The following is a 14,746-nucleotide window of genomic DNA, read 5'->3' as shown; positions in this document are numbered from 1 at the left end:
TGCTCTGAGGATGGTCCATTAGTGTAAAGATAATGCCAATTTACCAGTAATCCTGTGGGCAAGAGTTCAAACCCCACCATGGCTAGTGACCGGACTCAGTTAATACGTCACGAATGGAAAACTAATCCCTGTAATAGCGATTATTCATTATTGTAAAAACCCATCTGGCTCACTAACGCCCTTCAGGGAAGGAAATCTGCCATCCTTACCTGGTCTGGCCTACATGTGACTCCAGACCCCATAGCAATGTAGTTGACTCTCAGCTGCCCTTCTGAAGTGCTCGAGCAAACGATTCAGGGCAATTAGCGATGGGCAACACACGCTGGCCCAGTCAGTGCGCCCACAGGAAAGAATAAAGGGAAAAGCCTGTACTTTCCATGATTAAGTCCAATGAGGTACTCAGTAAGGAGCAGAATTGAATGGTTTTGACGCCTGACCTCGTTGTCGGTCTCAGGCACCCTGGCCTGTACGTACAAAAGTTAGCTCAGCTCGATTACACTTCATATAATTATCGAATCACGCAGCAAAGAAAGACGGCACGGTGATTAGCACTGCTGCTGGACAGCACCCGGGACCCCAGGTTCAAATCCGGCCTCAGGTGGCTGTATGCGTGGAGTTTGTACATTCTCCCCGTGTCTGCGTGGGTTTTCTCCGGGTGCTCCTGTTCCCTCCCACAGTCCAAAAGATGCGCAGGTTAGGTTGATTGGCAGTGCTAAATTGCCCCTTAGTGTCAGGGGAATTAACAGGTTGGGATAGTTGTTGGTGCAGGCTTGATGGGCTGAATGGCCTCCTTCTGAACTGTAGGGATTCTTTTAGGCACAACATCGTGGGCCGGAGGGCCTGTTCCCGCACTGCACTGTTGTATGTTCTACGCCATTTGGTCCAGTGTTCCCATGCCAGCCTGCTGACTAAACCATCTAATTCGTGCTGCTACCTCACCCTGCAAATAATCTTCCAATCCACACCCATTTTTCCTCATCTCCCTCTGGCTCTTTTGACAAGTGCCCTTTGCTGCTGGAGAAACCAGCTTCTCCTTATTTGCTCTGTCAAAACGTGCAATTTTGAACATTTGTATCAAATCTCCCCTTAACCTCCCCCCTTTAAGAAGGAGAACCATCCCAGCATCCCTCTCCAGCTTCTCCACACAGCTGAAGACACCCAATCTCCCTTTTCCCAGGCCTGGGCCTGGGATTGCTTTGCAAGTACAATCCTCTTTACTTGGAATATGGTGTTCAATTCTGGTCGCCACACTACCAGGAGGATGTAGAGGCTTTGGAGAGCGTACAGAAAAGATTGACCAGGATGTTGCCTGGTATGGAGGGCATTAGCTATGAGGAGAGGTTGGAGAAACTTGGTTCTTTCTCACTGGAATGACGGAGATTGAGGGGCGACCTGATGGAAGTCTAGAAGATTGTGAGGGGCATGGACAGAGTGGATAGTCAGAAGCTTTTTCCCAGGGTGGAAGAGTCAATTACTAGGGGGCATAGAACATAAGAAATAGGAGCAGGAGTAGGCCATCTAGCCCTTCGAGCCTGCCCCGCCATTCAATAAGATCATGGCTGATCTGAAGTGGCTCAGTTCCACTTTCCCATCTGTTCCCCGTAGCCCTTAATCCCCTTATCGATCAGAAATCTATCTATAGGTTTACAGTTTACGGTGCGAAGGGCAAGGTTTAAAAGAGATGTACGAGGCAAGTTTTTTACACAGAGGGTGGTGGGGGCCTGGAACTCTTTGTGGGGGGGAGATGGTGGGATTAAATATGATAGTAAGTTTTAAGGGGCATCTGGACAAACACGTGAATAGGATGGGAATGAAGGGATATGGTCCCCAGTGGGGTTTTAGTTCAGAAGGGCAGGATGTTTGGTGCAGGGCGAAGGGCCTGTTCCTGTGCTGTAATTTTCCTTGTTCTTTGTTCTTAGATGGGGAGGTAGGTTTGAGACTAGGGAGAGATCAGCCACGATCTGATTGAATGGCGGAACAGGCTGGAAGGGCTGAGTTTCCCCCCTAACTCCTACATTCCTCTGTAATTACACCGCCATATAATTTCCTGTCCCCTTTCCCGCCCCAGTTACCCCTTCTGCAAAGTTCCCGTGGTCTGTGGGGGGGGGCCTCAGGCCTCAGGCCTCTCCGTTTCCCCCCTTGTGAGCTCCCTGCAGCCAGGAGAAGCCCCAGGCCACTTGTGAGAACTCCTGACGCAGACATTCCAGTGAAACCCGATCAGGCTGGCCAAATATAGATGACTTCAGAGAGGGGCTCCACAGGCACGCGACAGATGATAGCTGTGGCAGGCCACGGCAGCGAGCTTCGACTCAGAGCCTCAGTTAGTCGTCCAGGCACCCAGAGAAGGTGGGGAGGCCTCCCCAGCGAGGAGAGAATCCCTCCGACACCCAATTTCACCCAACCTGCGTCGATTCCATTCATTTCTGCTGTGGCCTTCACCATTCCCATTACTCGGAAGCAACCAGGAGAGGTAACGGCCTTTTAAATCTGACGTGTCTTTGATTTATTTTACTTCACAGAGTCTTAGATATGTGTTAGGTGTCTTGCAGAGCAAGGTACTAGCATCTGCGCAGTTTTGGGGGTTTTTTCCCATTTTGTGTATTTATTAGCGTCACAAGTAGGCTTACGGTGCAATGAAGTTACTGCGAAAATCCCTCGGTTAAGAGATATCGAAGTAGACCTTTCTTGTAAATCACGTTAACTGGCATGAAAGTCCATGACACGGATATCTAAAAATAAACTTGATTCAAGGGGCAAGCCGGTGAAGAAAACATTTTGGAAGACTCGCTCGGTTGATCCTGGAGCTGAGAGGGTTGGTTTATGAGGAGAGAGTGAGAAGCTTTACTCTCTGGATGGCACGGTGGCACCGTGGTTAGCACTGCTCCTTCACAGTGCCAAGGACTCAGGTTCAATTCCCAGCTTCACTGCCTGTGTGGAGTCTGCACGTTCTCCCCATGTCTGCGTGGGTTTCCTCCGGGTGCTCATCCCACAGTCTGAAAGATGTACTGGTAAGGTGCATTGACCCGAACAGGCGCCAGAGTTTGGTGACTTTCACGGGGGAATTTCACAGTAACTTAATTGCAGTGTTAATGTAAGCCTTACTTGTGACTAATAAAGAAACTTTAGACTTTACTTGGAGTTTAGAAGAATGAGGGGCGACCTTATAAAAAAAGATTATGAAAGGAATAGATAAGATAGAGGCAGAGGGCTTGTTTCCACTGGTGGATGAAAGTAGAACTAGGAAGCAGAACTAATCTCAAAATAAGAGGAAGCAGATTTAAGACTGAGTTGAAGACGAACTTCTTCACCTAAAGGGTTGTGAATCTATGGAATTCCCTGCCCAGTTGAGGCTACCTCATTGAACGTTTTTAAGGCAAGGATAGATAGATTTTTGAACAGTAAAGGAATTAAAGGTTATGGTGAGTGGGCGGGTAAGTGGAGCTGAGTCCACAAAAAGATCAGCTATGATCTTATAGAATGGCAGAGCAGGCTCGAGGGGCCAGATGGCCTACTCCTGCTCTTGTATTCTTATTTTGACCAGAGGGTCAGTCTCTCTGGCATTCACGTTCTCTGTTTCAAGTTGAAAATTTGGAATTCATGCCCAATAGGGTGGCAGCAGAAGGTTCAAGAGAAACTTCACGAAGGGAGCTGGGTAAACACTTGAAAATTAAAAAGGTTTATGAGCATCACAAGTAGGCTTACATTAACACTGCAATGAAGTTACTGTGAAAATCCTCTAGTCACCACACCCAGCGTCTGTTGGGGTAACACTGAGGGAGAATTTAGCATGGCCAATGCACCTAACCAGCATGCCTTCTGGACTGTGGAAGGATACCGGAGCACCTGGAGGAAACCCACGCAGACACGGGGAGAATGGGCAAACTCTGTATCGTAACCCCGAGACAGGAATCAAACCCAGGTCCCTGGTGCTGTGAGGCAGTAGTGCTAATCACTGTGCCTCCGTGCCTCCCCGTGATAGGGTAGTAACGGAGGAGTGGGACCAATGCTAAATTCTCCCTCAGTGTCCCACGATGCTTTGGGTAGATGGATTTGCCTTGGTAAATACACAGGGTTACAGGGAAAGGGATGGGGGGAACGAGGGATGGGGGCTGGGGGGTAATTTTGGGTCTGTGATGGATGTTTTTTGGAGAGTTGGTGCAGCCTTGGTGGGATAAATGACCTTCTCTTGCACTGCGGGGATTCTACAGGATGAGTGCCTAAGATGTGGATCTGCCTGGGAAGGTGATGGAGGCAGGCTCAGTCGAGGCTTTGGATTATTGGCTGGAATTCTCTGGTCTTGTACGCTCTGCCACGGCTGCCAGCGCTCAGCCAAAACTCCGTTCATTGCGATCTCCTCAAAACCTAATGGCAGGAAGGGTGGTCCAGCAGCTCAATCCTCTCTCCGGAGGGTCGATCACTCAAAACCAGTTCCGTTTGATGGGACTTGTTGCCCGTATATCCTACAGCAAACACCCCGAAACAACCAGCCAGAAGGCCAAAGGAATAGTCATATTTGGAAGGGGCAGGGAGTATTTTGTGCAGCAAGATTAAACTGATGCAAGGTTAGCAGTGGAAGCAAGTGGTCTTTGAGATGGGGAGGATGTGAAGCTGATCCTGGGATTGAACAGGGCTCCAAGGGTTGGATATTGGGTAATTTTTTCTTACACTTTATTCCAATCCAATCCAATCCAATTAAATCCAATTCAGAGTCCCAACAAATTGGGTCATTCCCGATCCAAGCTGACAAGACAGGGCTCTCACCTCCTGTCTTGGGCTTGATCTACATGATCCAAGCTGATTGGAGTAGGTGTAGCTCCTCCTCCAAGGCTCGATCTCATTTGCATCTTAGCCAAAAAGGCCGAGATGCCGCTTGAAAAAGTTGCTTCGAATGAAGCTGAAACGCAACCTAATGACTCCAACCAAGCGCAGCATGTCAGATACCACACTTGATCTTAGCCAAAAGGCCGAGAAGCGATATTGGGTATTATAGGGTAATGCTGAATTACAGCCCGGGATAAGCTGTAACAGGCACTGGTCTCTGGTACACTGGCAAGGAGCTCAAGGTGATAACCTCGAATACAGTGGGGCTGTTTCATGGGTTTACGTGTCCCTACTGTATGCTATCAGAAATTTAAATATCCCATGACCTTGCCAAGTGTAGTGTGCACATTGAGGCTGAATGACAGTGTGAAGTCAGACCTATTTTCCAATGTCAGTACCTCACCCAATGTAAAATACCCCAGGCTAATATTGGTGGGACAGCCACTCAGACCCGATGCTCCATCCGTACATTTCAATGAACGTCATTGACTCTGCTTTCGAGGCTGACCTCAGTATTCTAAGTGGAATCTCGTGGCCCCAATCCAAGAGTTGACTAAGAGCTCCAGCCAGGCCTGCGGTGGAGTATGAAAGGGCAAACTCTCAGCCATTGTTGAAAGATGAAGTAAACATCCCATCTCTTATCCCAGCCTGCCTGTTCCTGCACTGTCGATAGCCGTTTCATTTTACTTCTTTCCGGTTTGTTCTCACTGGAGCGACGGAGGTCGAGGAGCGGCCTAACAGGGGTCTACAAGATGATGAGTGGCATGGACAGAGTGGATAGCCAGATCATTCCTAGGTTAGAAAAGGGGACATAGATTTAAGGTGCGTGTTGAAAAGTTTAGAGGAGATATGTGAGGCAAGTTTTTTTACACAGAGGGTGATGAATGTCTGGAATGCACTACCTGGGGAGGTGGTGGGAACAGGTACAATAGTGGCATTTAAGGGGCAACTAGGCAAATACATGGGAGTGGAAGAAGGGGGACTCTGTAGTGCATACGGTTTTAGGGTATCATGATCAGCGTAGGCTTGGAGGACCGAAGGGCCTGTTCCTGAGCTGTACTTTTCTTTGTTTTCTTTGATTTTAATATCACTACATACCCTATTTGAAAACATGATGCCTCAATGAGTTGATTTAATGTCAACTGTACCCTCCCCTGCTTCAGAAGGTTCAAACCCATCTTCCGAGAACTGGACTAGCTATATAAATACTGTGGCTAAAGTAGGTCAGAGATTGGGTATTCGACATAAAGTTACTCACCTCTTGGCTCATAGAGTAGAATCATAGAAATCCTACAGTGCAGAAGGAGACCATTCGGCCCATTGAGTCTTCACCGACAACAATCCCATCCAGACCCTATCCCTGTAACCCCACATATTTGCCCTGCTAATCCCGCTAATTTACACGTCCTGGGACACTATGGGCATCTTAGCATGGCCAATCAACCTGACCTGCACATCTTTGGACTGTGGGAGAAAACAGGAGCACCCGGAGGAAACCCCGCAAGCAACAGGGGGAACGTGCAAATTCCATACAGACAGTGAGCCAAGCCACAGGTCCCTGGAGGTGTGAGGCAGCAGCACTAACCACTGTGCCACCATGCCACCCCAAAGCCTTCCACCATCTACAATGCACAAGTCAGGAATGAGATGGAAACCTCTCCACCTGCCTGGGTGGGAAAGGATTAGAGGGATAGGGGCCAAATGTGGACAATTGGAACTAGCTGGGAGGGCACCGTAGTTAGAATGGTTGGGCCGAAGGGCCTGTTTCCGTGCTGTTTTGCTCTATGAATCTATGAGTGGATGAGCGCAGCTCCAAGAAGCTTGTCACCATCTGGAATGATTGGCACCCCATCCACCATCTCCATCACTCACTCTCTCTATCACTGACGCAGAATAATGAAGGTGTGTCCCAGGTATGACTTGCACTGCAGCAACTCACCAAGCTTCCTTCGATCGCCTTCCAAACCCGTGACCTGGAAGGGCAAGGGCAGCAAACACGGGGCGGGGGGGATGCACCATCATCAACAGCCTCCGTCCCCACCCCCCAAGCCACTCACCATCCAGACGTGGAGCTGTATCGCCATTCCCTCACTGTTGCTGGATCAAAATCTTGAAACCCTCTTGCTGCGTTCTATATTGCTTGGGAAGATTTTCCATATTGCTGCCATTCCTTCAATAGGTCAAGATCCTGTGATTGGCCACCACACACTGGTAAATCTGGTCCACGGAAAGGGCCTACAGCATCTGCTGAGGCCAAGTCGCAATTGGTGTGTCTTTGCAAAGGTTGCCCACACCTTGAGGGCAATAGTTTCATTTTAAGTCGAGAGTTGTTAATATCAGGCGTGCGAAAACATGTCGATAGTCACAGGAAGGAGCATCTGAGGGGAGTAACATGGGCGACACCACACGGACTGCAGTCTTCCAACAAGATGGCCACCGCCACCTTCTCCAGGGCAATGAGGGATGGGCAGTAGAAACACTGGCTTAGCCACCAATACCCACATCCCATGAAAGAATGAATTTTTAGTAAATTAAGGAGTTGCATTTTGGAGTTGACTCCTGATACTTCCCCCTTTTGTTAAATGTTATTATTTTATAGGGTGTGGCTGTACCAAATCTGTACCAAATATAGAATCATAGAATCCATAAAATGCTAACGGAGGCCATTTGGCCCATCGAGACTGCATCAACAACAATCCTACCCTAGTCCCCCTGACACTAAGGGGCAATTTAGCATGGCCAATCCACCTAACCCACATACCTTTGGAGTGAACCGGAGCACCCAGAGGAAACCCACACAGACACAAGGTGCAGACTCCATACAGACAGTGTGCCAGGCCAGGAATCAACCCCGGGTCCCTGGCGCTGTGGGGCAGCAGTGCTAACCACCGTGCCGCCATGCTGTTCTCTTAAATGATGTGGGTCTTGATTCACATGTAGACCAGACTGAGCAATGATGGACAGCACGGTGTGGGTTTCCTCCGGGTGCTCCGGTTTCCTCCCAGAGTCCAAAAATGTGTGGGTTAGATTGTTTGGCCATGCTAAATTGCCCCTTAGTATCAGGGGGATTAGCAGGGTAAATATATGGGGTTATGGGAATAGCGCCTGGGTGGGATTGTGCAGACTTGATGGGCTGAATGGCCTCCTTTTGCACTGTAGGGCTTCTATGGCAGATTTCCTTCCCCAAAAGGGCACCCGATGGGGTTTAATAATAGTTTCATGGTCACCACTGCAGGTCTATGAATCAAGTTTGAAATTTCCTTGTGTGAGATTTGAAGCCATTATCCCCAGAACCCTAGCCTGGACATTTAGATTAAGTTTATTTATTCGTGTCACAAGTAGGCTTACATTAACACTGCAATGAAGTTACCGTGAAAACCCCCCCAGTCGTCACTGTTTGGCGCCTGTTTGGGTACATAGAGGGAGAATTTAGCACGACCAATGCACCCTAACCAGCACGTCTTTCAGACTGTGGGAGGAAACCGGAGCACCCGGAGGAAACCCACGCAGAGAATGTGCAGACTCCACGTAGGCAGTGACACAAGCCGGGAATTGGACCTGGGTCCTTGGCGCTGCGAGGCAGTAGTGCTAACCACTGTTTCCTCCCATTACTAATCCACTGCCATCCACACTGTCTGAACAGCTCATTAAGATGCAATTTGCGTCCTTTGACCAAGAATCTGTTGATCTGACCCACCATCTCCTGATGTGGTCAGGCATTGCTTTCTCCTGCTGCTGAGTGGGATGTTTCCTGATGTTAAAACCACCGGGCAGATAAATACAAGTTGTCATTGGGAAAGAATGCATTCAAGTTGAAAAATCTCTGCTGAAAGCTCAGGATTTAGGCGCAGTGACAGGCCATTCAGCCCACCTGGTCCATGCTAGTGTTTACGCTCCAGCGGAGACTCTTCCCATTCCTCTTCACCTGACCCCGTCAGCCTAACCTTTCTTCTCCCATGTAACTTCCCTTGCGAGCATTGTGAGTAAAATGTTTGCATTGTTATAGCACCTTTCACATCCCCAGGATACCCCAGCCAATGAAGTGCTTTATTTGAGGCAAGGACACTATTGTAATGTTAAAAGCGTAACATCCAGTTGGTATCCAGCAAGCTCCCACAGTCTCCACTTTGATTTTGGACGGCACAGTGGCACAACGGGCAGCACTGCTGCCTTGCAGCGCCAGGGAACTGTCTGTGCAGAATCTGCACATTCTCCCCGTGTCTGTGTGGGTTTCCTCCGGGTGCTCCGGTTTCGTCCCACAGTCCAAAAGATGTGCCCGTTAGGTGGATTGGCCACGCTAAATTCTCCCTCAGTGTACCTGAACAGGCACCGGAGTGTGGCAACTGGGGGATATTCACAGTAACTTCATTGCAGTGTTAATGTAAGCCTACTTGTGACGCTGACAAATAAAATCAAACACTGACCAATGTTGGTTGAGGGATAAACGCAGGAAACCAGGGAGAACACCTCAGCATTTCCTAAAAGATAATTCTCCCAGATCTTTTGTGACCACCTAAAAAGCAGAGTTTACTTATCAGTGCCACAAGTAAGGCTTACATTAACACTGCAATTAAGTTACTGTGAAATTCCCCTAGTCGCCACGCTCCAGCACCTGTTTGGGTCAATGCACCTAACCGGCACGTCTTTCAGACTGTGGTAGGAAACCGGGGTGCCCGGAGGAAACCCACGCAGACACGGGGAGAATGTGCAAACTCCATACAGGCAGTGACTCGAGGCCGGGAATCGAATTTTAGTCCCTGGCGCTGTGAGGCAGCGGTGCTGACCACCGTCCTATCGTGCCACCCTCATATGCCAGCTAAAAGGACATATGAGGTGGGCGAGGAGGGGGAGGGTGGAGGAGCCTCCGGGCTGAATGTTTGCTCGGTACAAGGAGGGGGATTCCAGGTTGAACGTGACGGGAGTGGAGAACGCAGGCAAAGTAATCAGCGTGACAGCGTCGAGCTAGGAGATGGCAATGTCAGGAGAGGCTGGGTGAGGTATCAGACCCCAGGCCTCTCTAACAGCCGTTGACAAGTGCAAAACACACCACTGGAAAAGAAAGACAAGTGCAAGACCGATACGTGGAGCATATTTTTAGCGCACGAAATGTCATTAGATACTTAGCCGGGAGGCTTCAGGAATGTGTTTTTGCCTGCACTGTCCCAGAGGGAAAGTACAGCAGGTGGCAAACAGAGCAGTTAAATGTTGAATTGTTTGCTGTTTTACTTATTCATAAACACATTCATCCGGAGGGGAGATCCAGAAGACAGCGGGGATGCCATAATGCCAGTGGTTCTTTCCATATTTTCAATCGCCACATTGTTCACAGGGACATCTCGTCTGCTTACAGAACGTACAAATGAAATAGGTATTTCCCTTCAATTTCGCTTCAGAGGCATTTTTAGAATAGATTTTTAATTCCAGCGACCAATTTTCTTTCCCGCCAGCTTAGTTTTGATTTTTTAAATTTTTGCTTTATTCACCCAGGGGTTGTGGGCGTCTCTGGGAAAACCGGCTTCACGAGTCACAGTACTCCGTCTGTCAGAGTTTTGCCCCCTCACTCAGCCCACCGGTGTCAGCCTGCAACCTCCTTATGCGCTCTTCACAGCATGAGATGTTGAGAGGTATTGATGGGATGGGTTCTCAGCGACTTTTTCCCAGGGCTGGAATGGTCGCCAGGAGAGGACGCAGGTTTAAGGTGCCGGGGAGCAGGTACAGAGGAGATGTCAGGGGTAAGTTTCTCACTCAGAGGGTGGTGGGTGAGTGGAATCGGCTGCCGTCGGTGGCGGTGGAGGCAAATTCGATAGGGCCTTTTAAGAGACTTCAGGATGAGTACATGGGATTTAATAGGATTGAGGGTTATAGGTAAGCCTAGTAGGTAGGGATATCATCGGCGCAACTTGTGGGCCGAAGGGCCTGTTTGTGCTGTAGTTTTTCTACGTTCTATAATTGTGGCACAGTGGTGAGGGTGGCACAGGGCAGCGAGGGTGGCACAGTGGTTAGCACTGCTGCCTCACAACCACTTTCTCTGTCTACTTGAGGAGGACGGAAGCTTCAAATACAAGGAAACAATCCTGGCTGCCCCATAACAACTAGTATTACTTCACACCAGTGAATGTGGGGCAGTCAGAAGTCTCACAACACCAGATTAAAGTCCAACAGGTTTAATTTGGTAGCACGAGCTTTCAGAGCGCTGCTCCTTCATCAGATGAGTGGAGGATTGGGTTCACAGACAGGGCATGTATAGACACTGACTCAATTTACAAGATAATGGTTGGAATGCGAGTCTTTACAGGTAATCAAGTCTTTACAGGTACAGACAATGTGAGTGGAGAGAGGGTTAAGCACAGGTTAAAGAGGTGCAAATTGTCTCAAGCTAGGACAGTTAGTGAGATTTTGCAAGCCCAGGCAAATCATGGGGATTACTGATAGTGCGACATGAACCCAAGATCCCAGTTCTTGAGTAATTGAGAGAGGTGGATACTCTGTGAGACCTTGGTGTCCTCGTGCATCAGTCACCGAAAGTAAGCGCGCAGGTACAGAAGGTAGTAAAGAAGGCAAATGGTATGTTGGCCTTCAGAGCGAGAGGATTTGAGTTTAGGGATAGGGATATTTTGCTGCAATTGTATAGGGCACTGGTGAGGCCACACCTGGAGTACTGTGTGCAGTTTTAGTGTCCTTATCTGAGGAAGGATGTCCTTGCTATAGAGGGAGTACAGTGAAGGTTTACCAGACTGATTCCTGGGATGGCAGGTCTGTCACACGAGGAGCGACTAAGTCGGTTAGGATTCTATTCACTGGAGTTTAGAAGAGTGAGAGGGGACCTCGTAGAAACTTATAAAATTCTAACAGGGTTAGACAGGGTAGATTCAGAAAGAATGTTTCCGATGGTGGGGTGAGTCCAGAACTAGGGCTCATAGCTTGAGGATAAGAACGGAGGTGAGGAGAAATTTCTTCACCCAGAGGGTGGTGAATGTGTGGAATTCACTCCCACAGAATGTAGTTGAGGCCAAAACATTGTCTGAATCAAGAAGAAATTAGGTATTGCTCTCGGGATTAAAGGATCAAGAGATATGGGGGTAAGGGGGAAATGAAGATATTGAATTCGACGATCAGCCATGATCAAAATGAATGGTGGAGCAGGCTCGAAGGGCCAAATGGCCTCCTCCTGCTTCTAGTCTGGAACGCACTGCCAGAGGGAGTGGCAGAAACAGATACAATAGCAAAATTAAAGAGGCATCTTGACAGATACATGAATAGGCAGGGACTAGAGAGGGATACGGACCGCGTAGAGGCAAAGGGTCTTCAGTTTGGAAAGGCATCATGTGTCAGTGTGTGCTTGGTGGGCCGAAGGGCCTGTCCCTGTGCTGTTCTATGGTAAATCTTTGATGGGGCAAAGCTGTTCAGGGATTGTGGAACCATGCTGGTTAGATGGAGTTGAGACACGAATCACTCACCGGTGATCTAACGGAGCGAGTGAGCTGGGCTGAGGTTTCCTGCTGTTTGTGTATCCCTATCTGAACCTAAAACGTACGCACTTCCAGGGAACGTAACCCAAACTGACCCAAACACGCTCTCAAAATGGTTCCGGAAATGTGACAACAGTTAGCGGTTAATCAAACCCAGCCTTTTAATTCCTGGGTTGACTTCACTGAATCCAAAACAAGAAACAGCCAGTGTTTAAAAAAAAAAGAGATTCCAGATGATAGCTGTTTGTAACCAAAGATTTGGTTGCCTAACATTTTTAAAGTTTATTTATTAGTGCCACAACTAGGCTTATATTAACACTGCGATGAAGTTACTGTGAAAATCCCCTAGTGGCCACACCCTGGCGCCTGTTCGGGTACACTGAGGCGGAATGTAGCATGGCCAGTGCACCCTAACCCTCACATCTTTTGGACAGTGGGAGGAAACCAGGGCACCCGGAGGAAACCCACACAGACACGGGGAGAACGTGCAGACTCCACACAGACAGTGACCCGAGCCGCCAATCGAACCTGTGCCTCCGGCGCTGTGCTGACCACTGTGCCACCGTACCGCCCTCTAACAGAAGGTCGGAGCTTTGACAGAAACGTGGGCTGGAGTTTTACCGGCGCGTCCGCCCCCGTAACCAGGAGCGGGCGAGGCTCGGAGAACGGCATTCTCTACTGGCCTTGGGTGGGATCGTACGAACCTCGGGTGGGGAGTGCGGTAAAAGTCCGCCCATTGTACACCGTGCTACACCACAGGGAGTAGCTGGTGCCGAAACATTGAATGTGTTCAAGAGGCGGCTGGCTGGGGTGAACGGGATCAAAGGTTACGGGGAGAAAGCAGGATCGGGCTATTGAGTTGGACAATCAGCCATGATTGTAATGAATGGTAGAGCAGGCTCGAAGGGCCAAATGGCCTCCTCCTGCTCCTATCTTCTATGTTTCCATTGTTTTGTTGTGGGTTCGACACCTTCTTTTAAGCACAATCTGTGTCAGCTGAGGGATATTAAAAGGAAATGGCTGTTTTGTAATTTTTTTAATGGTATTTTTTCAATCGCCAGCATGCAAGAAGGGTCCTACGAGCATGGCGTGCCCCTCTCGCAGATGTTGAAGGAAGCCTATTCGGCCGGGAAAGTGGACGGTTACTGCGACAGCATGGTGTCTGAGGCATCCTCGCACGACTTGTACTTTGACTCTCTGTCTGACCTCCAGGAGGACAGAACGGACGGCAGCCCGTCGCTCGAGCTCTCTGCCTTCCTCACCCAAGAGGAGATGAGCAAGAGCCTCGATCTGGCCCGGGTGGCCATTGCCGAGAGCTCGTCGGAAGAAGCGGAGGCCGGTCCCGAGCTCGAGCTGGAGGACATCTCCCGGTACCTTCACCCTCGCCCCTCGGCCGACGGGCCGGTGGAGGACCCGCCTGCGGCCGAGACCCAAGCCGCCGGTCGGCCGGGCAGCCCAGCGCGCCGCGTGAGCCCGGACGCCAACTCGGACAGCTCCGCCGAGCGCGGCACGGAGGGCAGCCCCCCCCGCCTGGTACCCAGCCCCGAGCGCAGGGCCGCACGTCCAAACCTTCCGAGCGCAGACCCGTCCTTTGAGGGGCTTGGCACGGACGCGCCGACCATCTCCAGCAACGCAAATCCTGTCCACGTATCCAAAAGGAAGGAGAAACCTACTTCCCAGAGCGAGGGCTTGGCAAAGAATGAGCTTTGTACCAAAGCGGTGTCCTTCATCGAGGAGCTGTCCTCTATATTCAGGACAGCAAGGCCAAGGAACCACGGCCTGGTGAAGAATAAGAGTAATGAAGAAGAGAACTCATCTTCCGACAGCGGCTATCTCTCACCGAGGACCCATGTTAAAGTTAACGCCGCCTCAACTGGGAAATCTAAGCCGGCGGAACGGAAGCTGACCGCGGAGCCTGGCGTGGAGCCGAGCGCGGAGGCTGAGCGGGGCAGGGGAAGCGAGCCTGTCTGCAAGGCCACAGCAAAGACTCCGGAGCGACCCCTCACCGGCTCGGCTCCCCGCTTCATCCAAAAGCTGAAAAGCCAAGAGGTGGCTGAGGGGAGCATCGTCCGGCTTGAGTGCAGAGCGGTGGGGGACCCGGAACCCCTGGTCAGGTAAGAGTAAGTCAGCCATGGCTCTGACCAGTGTCATGTACGAGAATGACTGGGCTTGCTGGGAACTGATACTAATGATGCACGAGAAATGGTTCACCAATTCAGCTGATAAACCGTGCGATGCTAACCTCCTGAACTTGCCAGCTGATTTACGACTTGCGGAAAGAACATCTCATCCTCACCCTCCCCATTAAGTTTAAGCCCCCGGAGAGAAATCAAAAGGGAGAATCTCAGCAGGTCTGGCAGCATCTGTAAAGAGAGATAAGTGCTGTCGTTTCGAGCCCAGATGTTCCTTGTTGGACTTGCACATTCATTTCCCATTAAACCTATTGCCGTATGTTA

The 14,746-nt window shown here is 49.9% G+C and overlaps 1 protein-coding gene and 1 non-coding gene across 2 annotated transcripts; one reads left to right on the top strand and one right to left on the bottom strand.

Moving 5' to 3' along the window:
• Positions 1 to 2,287: 2,287 nt before the first annotated feature.
• Positions 2,288 to 14,408, top strand: LOC145343557 (palladin-like). Its single transcript, XM_080189806.1, has 2 exons — positions 2,288 to 2,470; positions 13,352 to 14,408. Exon 2 carries the CDS (start codon positions 13,353 to 13,355, stop codon positions 14,406 to 14,408), a length of 1,056 nt encoding a protein of 351 aa, XP_080045932.1. The 5' UTR covers positions 2,288 to 2,470; position 13,352.
• On the bottom strand, positions 4,783 to 4,976 carry LOC145343569 (U2 spliceosomal RNA). Its single transcript, XR_013886729.1, has one exon. It is a non-coding gene; the product is annotated as a U2 spliceosomal RNA (small nuclear RNA).
• Positions 14,409 to 14,746: the final 338 nt, after the last annotated feature.

This window comes from Carcharhinus amblyrhynchos, chromosome 5 (genome assembly GCF_965287045.1).
Source record: "Carcharhinus amblyrhynchos chromosome 5, sCarAmb.v2.hapA, whole genome shotgun sequence".
Classification (NCBI taxonomy): Eukaryota; Metazoa; Chordata; class Chondrichthyes; order Carcharhiniformes; family Carcharhinidae; genus Carcharhinus; species Carcharhinus amblyrhynchos.
Note: the sequence above shows the minus strand (reverse complement) of the source record. Positions and strands in the feature narration are given on the sequence as shown.

Bases quoted from the DNA above. Each gene is read 5' to 3' on its own strand.
- LOC145343557 (XM_080189806.1), top strand. From the start codon at position 13,353: ATGCAAGAAGGGTCCTACGAGCATGGCGTGCCCCTCTCGCAGATGTTG.